This window comes from Entelurus aequoreus, linkage group LG17 (assembly GCF_033978785.1).
Source record: "Entelurus aequoreus isolate RoL-2023_Sb linkage group LG17, RoL_Eaeq_v1.1, whole genome shotgun sequence".
Taxonomy (NCBI): Eukaryota; Metazoa; Chordata; class Actinopteri; order Syngnathiformes; family Syngnathidae; genus Entelurus; species Entelurus aequoreus.
In genome coordinates, this window is record NC_084747.1 from 48,829,627 (window position 1) to 48,849,030 (window position 19,404).

Below are 19,404 nucleotides of genomic sequence, written 5' to 3' on the forward strand. Positions count from 1 at the left end.
AGCAAAGAAGAAAGCTGTAGGTGGGAAGCGGTGTATTAGCGGCAGGCTGCAGCAACACAAGAACTGGGACAACAGAGACTCTTACCAGGAGGACTTTGAGTTGGATGCGCGCTACCGTGAGTACGCAGCTGCGGCTTCCAAACATTTGATCGCTTGCCTGTACGTGCGTGCAGCTATGTGCATGTCACGTACGGGACTTTGGGGAAATATATGTGCTGTATGAACTTTGCAGAGGTGAACGGTACTTTGGGCTGTGGGATTGAGTGTGCTGTGCGGGTGTTTGATTTGTATTGGCGTGTTATATGGACGGGAGTGGGGAGGTGTTTGTTATGCGGATTAATTTGTGGCATATTAAATATAAGCCTTGTTGTGTTGTGGCTAATAGAGTATATATATGTCTTGTGTTTATTTACTGTTTTAGTCATTCCCAGCTGAATATCAGATCCCACCCGCCTCTCACAGCATCTTCCCTATCTGAATCACTTCCACTGCCCTCTAATCCTTCACTCTCACTTTCCTCATCCACGAATCTTTCATCCTCGCTCAAATTAATGGGGTAATCGTCGCTTTCTCGGTTTGAATCGCTCTCGCTGCTGGTGGCCATGATTGTAAACAATGTGCAGATGTGAGGAGCTCTACAACCTGTGACGTCACGCTACTTCCGGTACAGGCAAGGCTTTTTTATCAGCGACCAAAAGTTGCAAACTTTATCGTCGATGTTCTCTACTAAATCCTTTCAGCAAAAATATGGCAATATCGCGAAATGATCAAGTATGACACACAGAATGGACCTGCTATCCCCGTTTAAATAAGAAAATCTAATTTCAGTAGGCCTTTAATGGCAGCAACACATTGCAAAAAAGTTGGCACAGGGGCATTTTTACCACTGCGTTACATGGCCTTTCCTTTTAACAACACTCAGTAAACATTTGGGCACTGAGGAGACCAATTTTTGAAGCTTTTCAGGTGGAATTTTTTCCCTTTCTTGCTGATGAACAGCTCAAGTGTTTCAACAGTCTTGGGTCTCCGTTGTGGTATTTTAGGCTTCATAATGCACCACACATTTTCAATGAGACACAGGTCTGGACTACAGGCAGGCCAGTCTAGTACCCGCAATCTTTTACTACGAAGCCCCGCTGTTGTAACACGTGGCTTGGCGTTGTCTTGCTGAAATAAACAGGGGCGTCCATGAAAAAGACGTTGCTTGGATTGCAACATATGTCCATGCCTTGGGCACTAATACACCCCCATACCATTCACAGGTTGTGGGTTTTGTAGATGGATGGATGGACAGATGGCCATAAAGTGGATGGAAAATGTAGTTTCAGTGGATGGTTGGTCATAGAGGGGATACTTGGAGGAGAAAAGCTGGCTGATATGTTTTGATGGTCGATGGATTGGTAGATAATGAACGGATGATGGATTGATGGACTGACGCACGGATAGATAGATGGACGGATGGATGAATGGCTAGATGGATGGACAGACGCACAGATGAATGGATGGATGGATAGACAGACGGACAAATGGATGAATGGTAACTGGACGGACGCACGATGGATGGGTGAGGTCAGACAGATGGATTATTGGATAGATGGATGGACGGACGGACGGGTGAATTGATAGATATACGGATTGATGGATGAATAGATGGTAAATAGACAGGCTCATGGATGGATGATGGGGGCAATGGCTGAGTGGGAAAATATCATCCTTTCACACACAGTCAGCTAGGATAGGCAGAGAGGGATGAATGGATGTTCCATACACGCTATAGTACTGTCATGATCCGTGGTCCGGATCATGTTTTTGTTATGTTCTGTTAATTTTGCCTGTTTGTGCACCTCCTGTGTTTGTTACCATGGTTACTTGTTGTTTTCCCCTGCCTCTGGTGTTCGGGACGCTCACCTGTCTCTTATCAGAGGCATTATTTAAGCCTGCCTTTGCCAGTCAGTCGGCCTGGCGTCATATGTTTTGCCTCATGCCTTGCCACGTAAGTCGTGTTAGTTTCATGCCACAGCTCCCTGAGTATTCCATGTCCATAGTTTATGCTAAGTATTTGCTTCACGCAGCCTTGTCTACGTAAGTCTTGTTTAATTTCATGCCACAGTTTCATGAGGTTTCTTGTCTATAGTTCCCTGTTCCCTGACCTAAGTTTTTGCCTTAGCTTCCAAGTGCGTTTAGCGCGTTGTGTCTTCGCCTTGTTTTCCGTTGTTGTACCGTTTTGATTTTTGATGATTAAATCGTGTTCTTACCTGCACGCTTTGTCCGGAATGGTCCGTCTGCATTTCGGGAGAACGAACCCCGCAGTAAGCTAAGGAAACCTCGCCGTGACAAGTACAATATGTACAGGACATGAACTAACAGTACTCTTTACTCCCGGATGTTTGCCAAACTGACAAAGCAATATACTTTATAGAGTCATTTAATGTGTCAATTCACAAAATGTTTGTACAAACCCCGTTTCCATATGAGTTGGGAAATTGTGTTGGTATTTTAGGCTTCATAATGCGCCACACATTTTCAATGGGAGACAGGTCTGGACTACAGGCAGGCCAGTCTAGTACCAGCACTCTTTTACTATGAAGCCACATCCTTGTTTGTGAATGACTGAGCATTTCATGGTATCTACTTTTATACCCAATCATGGCACCCACCTGTTCCCAATTTGCCTGTTCTACCTGTGGGATGTTCCAAATATGTGCATGATGAGCATTCCTCAACTTTATCAGTATTTATTGCCACCTTTCCCAACTTCATTGTCACGTGTTGCTGGCATCAAATTCTAAAGATAATGATTATTTACAACAAAAAAAAAAATGTTTATCAGTTTGAACATCAAATATGTTGTCTTTGTAGCATATTCAACTGAATATGGGTTGAAAATGATTTGCAAATCATTGTATTCCGTTTATATTTACATCGAACACAATTTCCCAACTTATATGGAAACAGGGTTTGTATGTTTTCAGCACAAATCCGTTCAAGATTAGACAAACAAACAGTGTACAGGGTTACAGAACGGGAACGCTGATGGGTCGCCACGAGGCGCCCCGTAAAAGGTGGGGAAAAGGTAAAACGCTGGGGAAGAAGATGAGTAAAAAAATACAATCTAGACTGGGCTCCTAAGGGGGCCCAGTCTGGAGTGGAAAAATCCTCCATGCCATGCACATATAAACATGTTACATTTAATCACAACAACTCTCAACAGGGGGGTGGGGGGGAGTTGGGGCCCTGGAGGTCGACTGCTGCTATGAAGGTTTGCAAATCATTGTATTCCGTTTATATTTACATCCAACACAATTTCCCAACTCATATGGAAACGGGGTTTGTAATACATGCACAGTTGTGAAGTGAAGTTATCCATTATCTGCATCTTTAAGCTACATTCAAACCAGTGTGGGTGGAGTGTCTTGCCCAAGGACACAACGGAAGTGACTAGGATCGAACCTGGACCCCTTAAGTTGCTGGCACGGCCGCTCTACCAACACATACACACTTTCCCTGCCATTTGTGTAGTTGTGTCCCTCTGGCTTTTATTGTCTTGTTTTGAGCATAACTTTTAATTTTTTATTAGAAACAGACGGGTCAAACTGTTGTCCAAAGAATCAAAGCTGTGAACATCAGCAAATTGTTTGAATAACCGCGAGGGGAGGAGAGCAGCACATCCCCATTTTCTTCCCTCTCCTTCTCCACATCTGAGATTTCCATTTCCTAATGCGAGGCGAGAAGGAAATTAAACAATGTGAATGGAACAACGCAGCACGGACATTTACGCGTGTGCCATAAAGCTCGGACGGTTGAATTTACGAGGGTTTGGAGCAGTAAATACTGCACTGAGGAAATGTGATTAGGCTCATAAATAGGATACTTTCCTGCCGTCCTACCCTTCACCCAAAGTGCCTTGTAAAAGCATATGTTCAAGACGCTTGCCTGCTTTATAATTGCCTTCTTAGCATCAGATGCCCCCTACTGGCAGCAGCAGGTTCTCAATAACAGTCTGTTACCATACCACATACACTAATGCATTATGGGATGCTTATTAACCTCCTTAGTTTGGATCGTTTTTTTAAATAAGAAAACATACTACAGTGTTTCCCACACATTCATGTATTCGTGGCGGCCCGCCACGAAAGAATTACGTCCGCCACAAATAAAAAATAAAAATAAAAAAAATATTTTTATTTATTTTTTATTTATTTATTTATTTTGTCCTGTCCAGCTTCTCAGGCAAATCATATAGTTGATGTAGATGCCCATATAGGCTGTTCAGATTTACTTTACAAAAGAGAAGTGTAGGATACTTCTCTTGTTGCCTTATTTGTATTTGACCACTACTGTTTTCTGTTTATTTGTTACTGACTGTGGCAGGACACCTCTGCCTCTGTTTCACTTTATGTTGCTGGTAAATAATATGGTTGTAGTAGTAGGCTAAAGTAAAATTATTTAGTATGCACTAATTAAAGGGGCAGAGCTTTAAGAGACATTTTAGCTTTTATATTTTACAAGATATATTTTTTGTAAGAACCACAATTAATAAATATATTTCAGTGAATAACTTATTGTTCAAATCTGTATATAAATATGTACATAAAGTGTTGTAATTATATTGTAAAATGGATGGATGGATGGATGGACGTTTAAAACAAAACTGTTATTATTAATTAGTAAGTATACATTTTTTTAGCCTTTTTAGAAAAAATCATATCATTGTAGTAAATTATGCAAATTACCCGATGATGTCATGGTGACCACGCCCATAGCCACTCCCTCACCGCCACAAGTATCTTGGCAGTTTATGGGAAACACTGTACTATCAATGTTTAGAGATGTACTCCTTTGTAGTGTACAGGCAATTTTGGAAGACACACTTTAACGATCATGCAGGCGGGCTTTCTGCTCCACCACTCCCAGTCGGTGGAATGCTCTCCCTGACCACCTGAGGGCACCACAGACTGTGGATGCTTTGAAAAAAGGCTTAAAAAACCTTTTTAACAAAGCCTTTTTTTTTAGATATATGCATACTAGTTCTAGCTATTTGGCTGTTCTAGTTTTTATTTTTATTTTTTTTTAATTTAATTTAATTTTTTTTAATACATTGTAGCACTTTGAGGTTGTTTACTCAATGTAAAGTGCTTTTTACAAATAAAATATATTATTATTATTATTATTAAAAATTATAAAAACAAAAAAAAAATAAATGACACATTCAGTTGTACACTTAATGACAAAAATGTGATGTGAAAGTGACATATGTGGGTACTAGGGCTGTGAATCTTTGGGCACCACACGACTCGATTCGATCCGATTCTCGAGGTAACTCTTTCGATTCAAAATCTATTCTTTTTTAATGACATTGTGTGCCAGTTGTATGATTACTTAAATTCCTCTCAAAAGTGTCTCAAAACTGTGCATCCCATAATTTGTTTTCATCTTCCCTCTATCCAAACACGGCCATGGATCAGTAGAGCTGCCAAGATCTGATGAAGTGGAGACTTGAGTGCTTTTGTCTTGATTAAAAAAACAGCTCTACTTTTTGTCGCCATCAAAACGTGTTTAATCATTTATTTCGTGCTTCTAGTCTGATGCCATGTGTTCTTCTGCTTTTCTCTCCAGGTGGAATGGCTGAAGAACGAAGAGATCATCGACCCGGCGGAGGACAGGAACTTTTACATCACCATCGACCACAACCTGATCATCAAGCAGGCGCGCCTGTCCGACACGGCCAACTACACGTGCGTGGCCAAGAACATCGTGGCCAAAAGACGCAGCACCACAGCAACCGTCATCGTTTACGGTACGTTTTTAAATTATCGGGTTATTGTTGTTTAATAATTTAAAAACAATTTTTATTAACCAACAAGCTGACAATAATAACAGTGCTGTTAAATATTGTTTTCTTACACTTCTGAGTTAATTTGCAAGTCTTGCATTTTGCATGCAATAAAAAATCTCCAATGAGGCGCGATTACCCGTACTGAGCTGTAGGTGGGTGATGGTGAGCAAATCAAGTGCTCCTTTTCCTGTTTGTACTATAAATAGCCTTTCGTAAAGTCCTCCTGAGCTCACTGTAAACAAACAAGGCGTCAATCGTGAGGGATTTATTCCCCGTTTCAGAGGAATACATTTGGTGTATGGTGTGTGGTCATTAAATATGTATTCTGATATATGTTCTTCACAGAAAATGAGCCAAAGTCAGTGAGTCTCAGTTTGAAAAATTAATTCATTGTATCATATAAAAAAATGAAAACGGGTCCCACAGACCCGAACACCACACAAGGTGGGACGTGTGTGTTGCTATAGCAATTGCTTCATCCCAACAAACACATATCCATGTGACTCGAAGAATGTAAGCTGAAACAAAACGTAACTGATCTCATGACAACAGAAGGCAATTCAAACCACAATTACTTAAATGAGACACATGTCGGAAAAACGAGCAAACAATCCAAGACCAGCATATGTTATGAATAATTTCGTAGAACAAAAGACGAATGGGGCAAACTTGGTCTAGCTTTAAAATGTGTCCCCATCCCAATGGTAAAAATAGCATTTATTTTTTTTACCAGTAAAATGTACAGAACAAGCAGAATTTACACTTACCCAGTAGCATTTGATATCAGGATATCATCCATGTAGATCAGTGGTCTCCGACCACCGGGCCGCGGCCCGGTACCGGTCTGCGGACCGATTGGTACCGGGCCGCACAAAAAATTTAAAAAAAAAAAGTTTTTTTTTTTTATTAAATCAACATAAAAAACACAATATATACATTATATATCAATATACATCAATACAGTCTACGGGGATACAGTTCGTAAGCACACATGATTGTATTTCTTTATGAAAAAATAAATAAATTAAAAATATTAAAAAAAAAAAAAAAATGACCCCACCCCCCCAGTCCTTGGGACAAATTTTCAAGTGTTGGGGACCACTGATGTAGATGTTCTCGATTGCAGAGAAAAACTGTATTTTCTGTGTTTTCCAAACAAAAATGATTGGATGAACCAATGCTATTTGGGACGGTGTGGCACAGTTGGGAGAGTGGCCATGCCAGCAACCTCAGGATTCCTGGTTCAATCCCCACCTTCTACCGTCCGTTGTGTCCTCGAGCAAGACACCCTTAGCTCCTGATGGGTGGTGGTTAGGGCCTTGCATGGCAGCTCCCGCCATCAGTGTGTGAATGTGTGTGTGAATGGGTGAATGTGGAAATAGTGTCAAAGTGCTTTGAGTTCCTTAAAAAAGGTAGAAAAGCGCTATACAAGTACAACCCATTTACCATTTACCAAATGAGACACATGTCGAAAAACGAGCAAACAATCCAAGACCAGCATATGTTATGAATGATTTCATAGAACAAAAGACGAATGGGGCAAACTTGGTCTACATTGCAAAAAGTCAGTGTTCAAAAACAAGAGAAAAAAAATACAAAAATGAGGGGTATTTTATTTGAACTAAGCAAAATTATCTGCCAATAGAACAAGAAAATTCGGCTTGTCAAGACTTTCCAAAACAAGTAAAATTAGCTAACCTCAATGAACCCAAAATTACCTTAAAATAAGTATATTCTCACTAATAACAAGTGCACTTTTCTTGGTAGAAAAAAAAAAAAGAGACATTTTTGCTCAATATGTTGAAAAATATTCTTAAATTAAGTAAATGCTAGTGCCATTATCTTGACATAATGATATGCGCTTGGCATCATGATTATTTTTTTTTTCATGCTTGAAGTAAGAAATTATTACTTTAAAAAAAAGTAGTTTTATACTTGTGAGTGTTGATGACACAGCTTTGCAACAGTTGATATTCTAGTTTCAAGCATGTTTTACTCAATAAACACTACCGTTCAAAAGTTTGGGGTCACCCAAAAATTTTGTGGAATAGCCTTCATTTCTAAGAACAAGAATAGACTGTCGAGTTTCAGATGAAAGTTCTCTTTTTCTGGCCATTTTGAGCGTTTAATTGACCCCACAAATGTGATGCTCCAGAAACTCAATCTGCTCAAAGGAAGGTCAGTTTTGTAGCTTTTGTAACGAGCTAAACTGTTTTCAGATGTGTGAACATGATTGCACAAGGGTTTTCTAATCAGCAATTATCCTTCTGAGCCAATGAGCAAACACATTGTACCATTAGAACACTGGAGTGATAGTTGCTGGAAATGGGCCTCTATACACCCATGTAGATATTGCACCAAAAACCAGACATTTGCAGCTAGAATAGTCATTTACAACATTAGCAATGTATAGAGTGTATTTCTTTAAAGTTAAGACTAGTTTAAAGTTATCTTCTTTGAAAAGTACAGTGCTTTTCCTTCAAAAATAAGGTCATTTCAATGTGACCCCAAACTTTTGAACGGTAGTGTGGGTCACAACATCTCAGCAACAAGCTGTAATATCTTACTGAGATCATTTAGGACCAAAACCCTTAAAACAAGTAAAACACTCTAACATAAAATCTGCTTAGTGAGAAGAATTATCTTATCAGATAGAAAATAAGCAAATATCACCCTTATTTGAGATATTTAATCTTACTTAGATTTCAGTTTTTGCAGTGTATCTTTAAAATATGTCCCCCTCCCAATGGTAAAAATAGCATTTTTTTTTTTACCAGTAAAATGTACAGAACAAGCAGAATTGACACTTACCAAGTAGCATTTGATATCAAGATATCTTCCATGTAGATCAGGGGTGTCAAACGTACGGCCCGAGGGCCGGATCAGGCCCGCGAACAGGTTTTATCCGGCCCGCGGGATGAGTTTGCTAAGTACAAAAATGTACCTGAAATTTTTGAATGAGAGAAACAGCTGTTCTAAATGTGTCCACTAGATGTCGCAATAGCAATTCTCTGTATCTTTGTAGATGATGCTACATATGTACAAAATAAACCACATCAGTCAAAGAAAATGATCAAACTACATATATAACATACTGTCATTTGATTTTGATATAAGTTTTGTATCTTGATAGATTGAAAATTAACACCAATGAGTTGACTGATGAACATTATCACAATTTATTCAGAAAATAAAAATAACGACAAATAAAGTATATATACTATTAACCGCAATAGGTAATTGAAAAAAACAAAAAAAACAACATTATGATTTGTACAATATCAGAATGTGTTTGTACTATTTTCAAACAAAGAAAATAATCTGAAGTTGTCTTTATTTTTAAGTTATCGTGCCATGATTTTACCAGTCCGGCCCACTTGGGAGTACTTTTTTCTCCATGTGGCCCCCGATCTAAAATGAGTTTGACACCCCTGATGTAGATGTTCTCGATGCGGAGGAAAACTGTATTTTCTGTGTTTTCCAAGCAAAAATGATTGGATGAACCAGTGCTATTTGATGAAATATTGGTTGGTTTGTAATATTAAAAGTTATACGCAGGGTTCAGGACCCCGTGACAATAACTCCGCTCAGCCAAGCCAGCTCCCATCTGCCGCTTCAAATTAGCCCCGCTTTGGTGCCAACTCCGGCCCTCATTGTGATGCCCGACAAAGCCCCCCTTGACCTCACCTCAATTAAGACCCACCAATCACGCCCTCCGTTAAAAAAATTCACAACGCTCTGGCCAGCGAATGAGTTGTGCGAGCATATGGCAGCGCGGCAGCTGTGACTTAACGACGACAACAAAACAACTTGCTTTCTAAATTGGTGCCGTTGAAATCATCTCAGGGCTTCCTCAACACCGCGAAGGATAAAACAACCAAACTAGCCTCTCCCTGGTCCTGCATTCTGGGGTTTTTGTTGTTGTTTTTTGCGAGCGGCGGAAACAATGCACATCCCCCACACCAGTGGTCGGCAACCCGCGGCTCCGGAGCCGCATGCGGCTCCTTGACCACTCTGATGCGGCTCAGCTACATACATGCCGACCCCCCCGATTTTCCCAGGAGATTTATGGTTCTCAGTGTCCCTCATAGATTACTCCCAGGGAAAAAATAATCCTATTTACACTCTAATTACTAAATAAAGGGCGTGCCCTAATTGCACTGCAGTAATTGTCCTCTATAGCATTTACATACAGCGTGCCAGTCCAGCCACATGTTGCATGTTGTTATTACTTGCACACACAGGAGACAGCAAAGCATACTTAGTCATCAGCCACACAGCTTACACCAGGGGTCACCAATGCGGTGCCCGCGGGCACCAGGTAGCCCGTAAGGACCAGATGAGTAGCCCGCCGGCCTGTTCTAAAAATAGCTCAAATAGCAGCACTTACCAGTGAGCTGCCTCTATTTTTTAAATTTTATTTATTTACTAGCAAGCTGGTCTCACTTTGCCCGACATTTTTTATTCTAAGAGAGACAAAACTCAAATAGAATTTGACAATCCAAGAAACTATTTTAAAGACTTGGTCTTCACTTGTTTAAATAAATTCATTAATTTTTTTACTTTGCTTCTTATAACTTTCAGAAAGACAATTTTAGAGAAAAAAATCCAACCTTAAAAATGATTTTAGGATTTTTAAACACATATACCTTTTTACCTTTTAATTTCCTTCCTCTTCTTTCCTGACAATTTAAATCAATGTTCAAGTAAAATTTTTTTTTTATTATTGTAAAGAATAATAAATACATTTTAATTTAATTCTTCATTTTAGCTTCTGTTTTTTCGACGAAGAATATTTGTGAAATATTTCTTCAAACCTATTATGATTAAAATTCAAAAAAAATATTCTGGCAAATCTAGAAAATCTGTAGAATCAAATTTAAATCTTATTTCAAAGTCTTTTGAATTTCTTTTAAAATTTTTGTTCTGGAAAATCTAGAAGAAATAATGATTTGTGTTTGTTAGAAATATAGTTTGGTCCAATGCGTTATATATTCTAACAAAGTGTAGATTGGATTTTAACCTATTTAAAACATGTCATCAAAATTCTAAAATTAATCTTAATCAGGAAAAATTAGTAATGATGTTCCATAAATAATTGTTTTAATTTTTTCAAAAAGATTCAAGTTAGCTAGTTTTTCTCTTCTTTTTTTGGGTTGAATTTTGAATTTTAGAGAGTCGAAATTGAAGATAAACTATGTTTCAAAATTTAATTGTCATTTTTTTTCGTGTTTTCTCCTCTTTTAAACCGTTCAATTAAGTGTAAATATCCTTAATTATTAATAATAACATAGAGTTAAAGGTAAATTGAGCAAATTGGCTATTTCTGGCAATTTATTTAAGTGTGTATCAAACTGGTAGCCCTTCGCATTAATCACTACCCAAAAAGTAGCTCTTGCTTTCAAAAAGGTTGGTGACCCCTGGCTTACACTGACGGTAGCCGTATCAAACAACTTTAACATTGTTACGTTACAAATATGCGCCACACTGTGAACCCACACCAAAAAAGAATGAAAAACACATTTCTGGAGAACATCCCACCGTAACACAACATAAACACAACACAACCATTACCCAGAATCCCATGCAGCCCTAACTCTTCCGGTCTACATTATACACCCCCGCTACCACCAAATCCCCCCACACATCAACCCCCCCCCCCCTCCCCCTCTCCGTGCGTTGGTTGAGCGGAAGAGTTAGGGCTGCATGGGATTCTGGGTATTAGTACCGTCAGTGTAAGATGTGTGGCTGCTGAGTTAGTACGCCTTGCTGTCACTTACGTGAGCAAGCTGAAATTGCATTCTACGTGTGGTCGAGCAGGTACACTGTTAGGGCAGACTATAGAGGGCGCCAAATGCAGTGTTATCACGCTCTGATATTCGTGAGTCTCCCGGGAAAAATGAGAGGGTTGGCAAGTATGACGCTATCAAGCGCCATTCATTCAAAACTCGCGGGCTGCACTAACATCAAATTTCCACATTAAAGTGCGTGTGTCGGTGACCCCTAGTTAACATAGCACAAAGCGTTTAAGCTTTGTATGTGGTGTTTTTCCATTTTAAATTAAAAAAATTTTTTTGTGGCTCCCATTACTTTCTTTAATTTGTGAAACTTGCCAAAATGGCTCTTTGAGTGGTAAAGGTTGCCGACCCCTGCCCCACACAAACAAACATTGTGTTTTCCTCAAGTGTAACGGCGCATCTACCCACTGAGCGCTTCAATCACAAATAACTGAATGCGCTTCGCATGTGTGTGTATGTGCGCCGGCTGCAGACAGCCAGAGATGGAGTGCTTTGACACTGATGTATCCTTACAGAAATAGATTGTTCAATCTGCGGTTCAATCTCCGTGGCTCCCCCAAGGCCTCGGCTGACACTGTTGACAAGGTGAAAAAGTTGCGGGGGGGAAAACAGTGGATCACAGGGGGGGGATAAAACATAGAAGGGGTAGCATGGATGGCGAAGACTCAGGTGAGAGAGGAGATTTAAATAAAAGCAAGTGCAGAAGTGACCCTTTTGTTTTTGTTTTTCTTAGATACCCTGGATTATTGATTTCTACGATATTCAAGACAGTGCATTAGGGCTGTGAATCTTTGGGTGTCCCACAATTCGATTCGATATCGATTCTTGGGGTCACGATTCGATTCAAAATCGATTTTTTTTTTTTCCAATTCAACACGATTCTCGATTCAAAAACGATTTTTTTTCCCGATTCAAAAGGATTCTCTATTCCAGGGGTCACCAACCTTTTTGAAACCAAGAGCTACTTCCTGGGTACTGATTAATGCGAAGGGCTACCAGTTTGATACACACTTAAATAAATTGCCAGAAATAGCCAATTTGCTCAATTTACCTTTAACTCTATGTTATTATTAATAATTAATGATATTTACACTTAATTGAGCGGTTTAAAAGAGGAGAAAACACGAAAAAAATGACAATTAAATTTTGAAACATAGTTTATCTTCAATTTTGACTCTTTAAAATTCAAAATTCAACCGAAAAAAAGAAGAGAAAAACTAGCTACGGTAATTCGAATCTTTTTGAAAAAATTAAAAAAATAATTTATGGAACATCATTAGTAATTTTTCCTGATTAAGATTAATTTTAGAATGTTGGTGACATGTTTTAAATAGGTTAAAATCCAATCTGCACTTTGTTAGAATATATAAGAAATTGGACCAAGCTATATTTCTAACAAAGACAAATCATTATTTCTTCTAAATTTTCCAGAACAACATTTTTTTTTTTAAATTCAAAAAACTTTGAAATAAGATTTAAATTTGATTCCACAGATTTTCTAGATTTGCCAGAATATTTTTTTTGAATTTTAATCATAATAAGTTTGAAGAAATATTTCACAAATATTCTTCGTCGACAAAACAGAAGCTAAAATGAAGAATTAAATCAAAAACATTTATTTATTATTCTTTACAATCAAAAATAAAACATTTACTTGAACATTGATTTAAATTGTCAGGAAAGAAGAGGAAGGAATTTAAAAGGTAAAAATGTATATGTGTTTAAAAATCCTAAAATCATTTTTAAGGTTGTATTTTTTCTCTAAAATTGTCTTTCTGAAAGTTATAAGAAGCAAAGTAAAAAAAATAATGAATTTATTTAAACAAGTGAAGACCAAGTCTTTAAAATATTTTCTTGGATTTTCAAATTCTATTTGAGTTAATGTGACCGATAACAGTGACTGTTTACATACTCCCTATTCCTTTAGAAACAGATGTTGTTATGTAAATAGGGAAAGTCCAAATAAAAAGAGGTGGCGAACAATCTTCCGCCAGAGCGTGGGTGACACTGTAAGAGGTTACAGGTTGACACGTTTCTCCTCAATTGAGCAAAATTGAATTATACCTCTGTTTGATTCTTTGCTTCTTGTCTTGTTTAATAGATGTCATCAGTGTTTGAACCTGACACAACGTATATATCCTCGGCTCATATAAGGAAAAAAAAAAATCTACAATTTAGTGGGTGCGGCTATTATCCCAGTGCACTATATAGTCCGGAAAATACGGTATATTTTCTTCGCCAAACTAAATGCTACTAAGAGTGGTAAATTACAAAAAGATACAAAGTAAGAAGATGTGTTTGTTAAATCACTGACATGTCTTTTTTGCAGTCAATGGTGGATGGTCTACATGGACAGAGTGGTCCGTGTGCAACAGCCGTTGTGGACGGGGCTTCCAGAAGCGGACACGCAGCTGCACCAATCCCGCTCCTTTGAACGGTGGGCTCCCGTGTGACGGACAAGCCATACAGAAGCTACCATGTACCACCTTGTGCACCGGTGAGTTGGCACCTTTTAAAGACTGCCTTGCGGTATAGCGGCATCGTTAATATAACATCCCCCACTTCACTCTAGTGGACGGCGGGTGGACCGACTGGTCCAAGTGGTCGGCCTGCGGGACGGAATGTACCCAGTGGAGGAGGAGGGAGTGCAACGACCCGGCCCCCAAAAACGGAGGGAAGGACTGCGAGGGCCTCGTGCTTCAGTCTCAGAACTGCACCGACGGTCTCTGCATGCAAAGTGAGTCAATATTTCACCGCGAGCTCAAAAACAAGATGCACCTTAAAGGCCTACTGAAAGCCACTACTAGCGACCACGCAGTCTGATAGTTTATATATCAATGATGAAATCTTAACATTGCAACACATGCCAATACGGCCGGGTTAACTTATAAAGTGACTTTTAAAACTTCCCGGGAAATATCCGGCTGAAACGTCGCGGTATGATGACGTATGCGCGTGACGAAGTGCGAGTAACGGAAGTTGTGGTACCCCGTAGAATCCTATACAAAAAGCTTTGTTTTCATTTCATAATTCCACAGTATTCTGGACATCTTTTGCAATTTGTTTAATGAACAATGAAGGCTGCAAAGAAGACAGTTGTAGGTGGGATCGGTGTATTAGCAGCGGACTACAGCAACACAACCAGGAGGACTTTGTTGGAGCGCTAGCCGCGCTAGCCGCGCTAGCCGCGCTAGCCGCGCCAGCCGCCGACCTCACCTTGACTTCCTACGTCTCCGGGCCGCCAAACGCATCGGGTGAAGTCCTTCGTCCTTCTGCCGATCGCTGGAACGCAGGTGAGCACGGGTGTTGATGAGTAGATGAGGGCTGGCTGGCGTAGGTGGAGAGCTAATGTTTTTAGCATAGCTCTGTGAGGTCCCGTTGCTAAGTTGCTAAGTTAGCTTCAATGGCGTCGTTAGCACAGCATTGTTAACCTTCGCCAGCCTGGAAAGCATTAACCGTGTATTTACATGTCCACGGTTTAATAGTATTGTTGATTTTCTATCTATCCTTCCAGTCAGGGGTTTATTTTTTTTGTTTCTATATGCAGTTAAAGCACGATGCTATCACGTTAGCTCGTAGCTACAGCATTTCGCCGATGTATTGTCGTGGAGATAAAAGGCACTGAATGTCCATTTGGCGTTCTCGACTCTCATTTTCAAGAGGATATAGTATCCCAGGTGGTTTAAAATACAAATCCGTGATCCACAATAGAAAAAGGAGAGAGTGTGGAATCCAATGAGCCAGCTTGTACCTAAGTTACGGTCAGAGCGAAAAAAGATACGTCCATCACTGCCTCTCGAGTCCTTCACTGTAACGTTCCTCACCTACGAATCTTTCATCCTCGCTCAAATTCATGGGGTAATCGTCACTTTCTCGGTCCGAATCTCTCTCGCTCCATTGTAAACAATGGGGAATTGTGAGGAATACTAGCTCCTGTGACGTCACGCTACTTCCGCTACAGGCAAGGCTTTTTTTTTATCAGCGAGCAAAAGTTGCGAACTTTATCGTCGATTTTCTCTATTAAATCCTTTCAGCAAAAATATGGCAATATCGCGAAATGATCAAGTATGACACATAGAATGGATCTGCTATTCCCGTTTAAATTTTAAAAAATCATTTCAGTAGGCCTTTAATATTCGCTAGTCGACTCAACTATAAGTTCAAGGTTCAAGGTTTTATTCGTCACATGCAGAAAATGCTTTTTTCCATGCTCTTCAGATATTGCGTACAGTGGGATCCAAACACTAGTTGCAGAATCTGATACACTAAATACAAAAATGTGAATAACTCTGATGTACATTGATTACAAGACAATAAGTTGCACAATAAGTCACAGTAGTTATGGTAGAAGTATCAGTACAAGTAGAAGTACAGTAGTCAAATACAGTACCAGTGCAATATCAAATAGTGTAACAGTATATACACAATATATACAGTATATACAGTATAGGAAGCAACAAATATTAAGGTGTCTACAGTTCTTTGGCAGTTTAGTGACAGTAGAATGACAAAGGTAATGGAACAGTATGACTTCTTAATACTCTTGTTTTTACATTATTTACAGTCATTGAATGGAGAGTATTGTAGTCCGGTAATTACAGTGGTAAGTAAAGTGATTCTTGTCCGTGCGGTTTTGTGCAATTGTGGTAAGTGTTAATCAGCGGTGCAGTTGAGCAGTCTGATGGCTGATTAACACTTATCACAATTGCACAAAACACAAAAGGTTCTAAGTTAGAGTTTTTAGTACCTAGTCAGGTGTGGCTCCAAGTAAACGGAATAGATACCTTAAAGGCCTACTGAAATGACATTTTTTTTATTTAAACGTGGATGGCAGATCATTGTCATACTTCATCATTTTGCGACATTGCCATATTTTTGCTGAAAGGATTTAGTAGAGAACAACGACGATAAAGTTCGCAACTTTTGGTGGCTGATAAAAAAAAGTCTTGCCTGTACCGGAAGTAGCGTGACGTCACAGGAGGAAGGGCTGCTCACATTTTCCTATTGTTTACAATGCAGCGAGAGCGATTCGGACCGAGAAAGTGACGATTACCCCATTAATTTGAGCGAGGATGAAAAAACGTGGATGAGGAACGTGAGAGTGAAGGACTAGAGTGCAGTGCAGGACGTATCTTTTTTCGCTCTGACCGTAACTTAGGTACAAGGGCTCATTGGATTCCACACTTTCTCCTTTTTCTATTGTGGATCACGGATTTGTATTAAACCACCTCGGATACTATATCCTCTTGAAAATGAGAGTCGAGAACGCAAAATGGACATTCACAGTGACTTTTATCTCCACGACAATACATCGGCGAAACACTTTAGCTACGGAGCTAACGTGATAGCATCGGGCTCAAATGCAGATAGAAACAAAATAAATAAACCCCTGACTGGAAGGATAGACAGAAAATCAACAATACTATTAAACCCTAGACCTGTAAATACACGGTTAATAATTTCCAGCCTGGCGAAGCTTAACAATGCTGTTTCTAACGACGCCATTGAAGCTAACTTAGCTACGGAACAGCGGCGGCGGCGGGCGTTGTAGCTTTCGACGACACCCCGGCCGCCATCAGAGTCGGCAAGAAACATATATTTCCCCAAAGTTACGTACGTGACATGCACATAGCGACATGCACGTACGGGCAAGCGATCAAATGTTTGGAAGCCAAAACTGTACTCACGGTAGCGCGTCTGCTATCCGTCTCAAAGTCCTCCTGGTTGTGTTGCTGTAGTCCGCCGCTAATCCCACCTAAAGCTTTCTTCTTTGCAGTCTCCATTGTTCATTAAACAAATTGCAAAAGATTCACCAACACAGATGTCCAGAATACTGTGGAATTTTTCGATGAAAACAGAGCTGTTTGTATGGTGACACATTGGTGTACCAATACTTCCGTTGCCTCCGTGACGTCACACGCATACGTCATCATACATAGACATTTTCAACCGGAAGTTTCCCGGGAAATTTAAAATTGCACTTTATAAGTTAACCCGGCCGTATTGGCATGTGTTGCAATGTTAAGATTTCATCATTGATATATAAACTATCAGACTGCGTGGTCGCTAGTAGTGGCTTTCAGTAGGCCTTTAATGAACCAGTGCTGGTCAGTCGTTGGTCAAACAAATTCCTCATTGTAACATTTAAGGGAAACACAGCTAGAAACGACGATAAACATGCTAATGTTAGCTTAAATTGCTGGTCCGCCGGTGATCTAGCATGCCTAGCGTATCAGAGGCCAGCCAGAGTGACTGGGCCATGTGTTTTTGATTGATTGATGGAATCTTTTATTAGTAGATTGCACAGTACAGTACATATTCCGTACAATTGACCACTAAATGGTAACACCCGAATAATAATTCAACTTGTTTAAGTCGGGGTCCATGTTAATCAATTCATGGTGTACGTTAGCAGACCTCAGTCGCTGACAACTTCAAAAAGTGGGTTAACAACACCGGCTTTTAGCCTAGTTACTAACACACTTACCTCTCATTCGGGCGACGTGGGTTGGCGCCCCGCTCGAAGCAGTAGAGATCGAAAAACAATGCAGAGCCACTACACTTGCAAGGCACTGAAATTCCCACACACCTTCTACGTAAGGATCCAAGAAATGCACAAATGTAACAAAGCATCCCGGAGCGTTCATCCCCTACTTAGAATAGAATAGAATAGAATAGAATGGACTTTATTGTCATTATATTTGCATATAACGAGATTAAGGACTCCAACTTAAGGTGCGGTAGTGGGAACAAATATGGGGTAAAAATAAATTACACAAAAGGTAATAAAGAAAAAAAACCAAAAAAACAACTAACAATTGAACTAAACAGACTACTATCCAATAAAAATAATAAGCAATCCTGTACAATATACAAAACACTATAGAATACTTTCACGTGTGTACAATCTTACACTAGTATATTTTTGTATTTTGTCAATAAATATACATGTTTCACGCTACAAACTATTAAATGATCAAATGTACGTTTTGTTATGTAATGATTTCAGGTGGAGGTGACAAAAATTCGCAAGGCATCCTGGGATCAATAATTAATCATACATAATAAATAAAAATAATAATAATTAGCTTTATTGTCTCCGAGGAGAAATTTGTCTTGGACATCAAGACACAGCTTTTTACAAACATACATACATACATACATACATACATACATACATACATACATACATACATACATACATACTTACATACATACCTACAAACATACATACATACATGCATACATGCATACATACATACATACATACATACATACATACATACATACATACATACATACATACATACATACATACCTACAAACATACATACATACATACATACATGCATACATACATACATACATACATACCTACAAACATACATACATAAATACATACATACCTACAAACATACCTACAAACATACATACATACATCCATACATACATACATACCTACAAACATACATACATACATACATACATACATACATACATACATACCTACAAACATACATACATACATACATACATACATACATACATACATACATACATACATACATACATACATACATACATACATACATACATACCTACAAACATACATACATACATACATACCTACAAACATACATACATACATACATACATACATACATACATACATACATACATACATACATACATACATACATACATACCTACACACATACAAACATACATACATACATACCTACAAACATACAAACACACATACATACATAC

At 39.1% G+C, this 19,404-nt stretch overlaps 1 protein-coding gene across 1 annotated transcript in view; it reads left to right on the forward strand.

Moving 5' to 3' along the window:
- The window catches only part of unc5ca (unc-5 netrin receptor Ca), a 625,472-nt gene that overhangs the window by 494,984 nt on the left and 111,084 nt on the right, over positions 1–19,404 (forward strand). Inside the window, exons 6-8 of the mRNA XM_062025826.1 lie at positions 5,617–5,797; positions 13,964–14,131; positions 14,207–14,371. Of these exons, the coding sequence (XP_061881810.1) occupies positions 5,617–5,797; positions 13,964–14,131; positions 14,207–14,371 (514 nt within the window). The remainder of the gene's footprint in view (positions 1–5,616; positions 5,798–13,963; positions 14,132–14,206; positions 14,372–19,404) is intronic.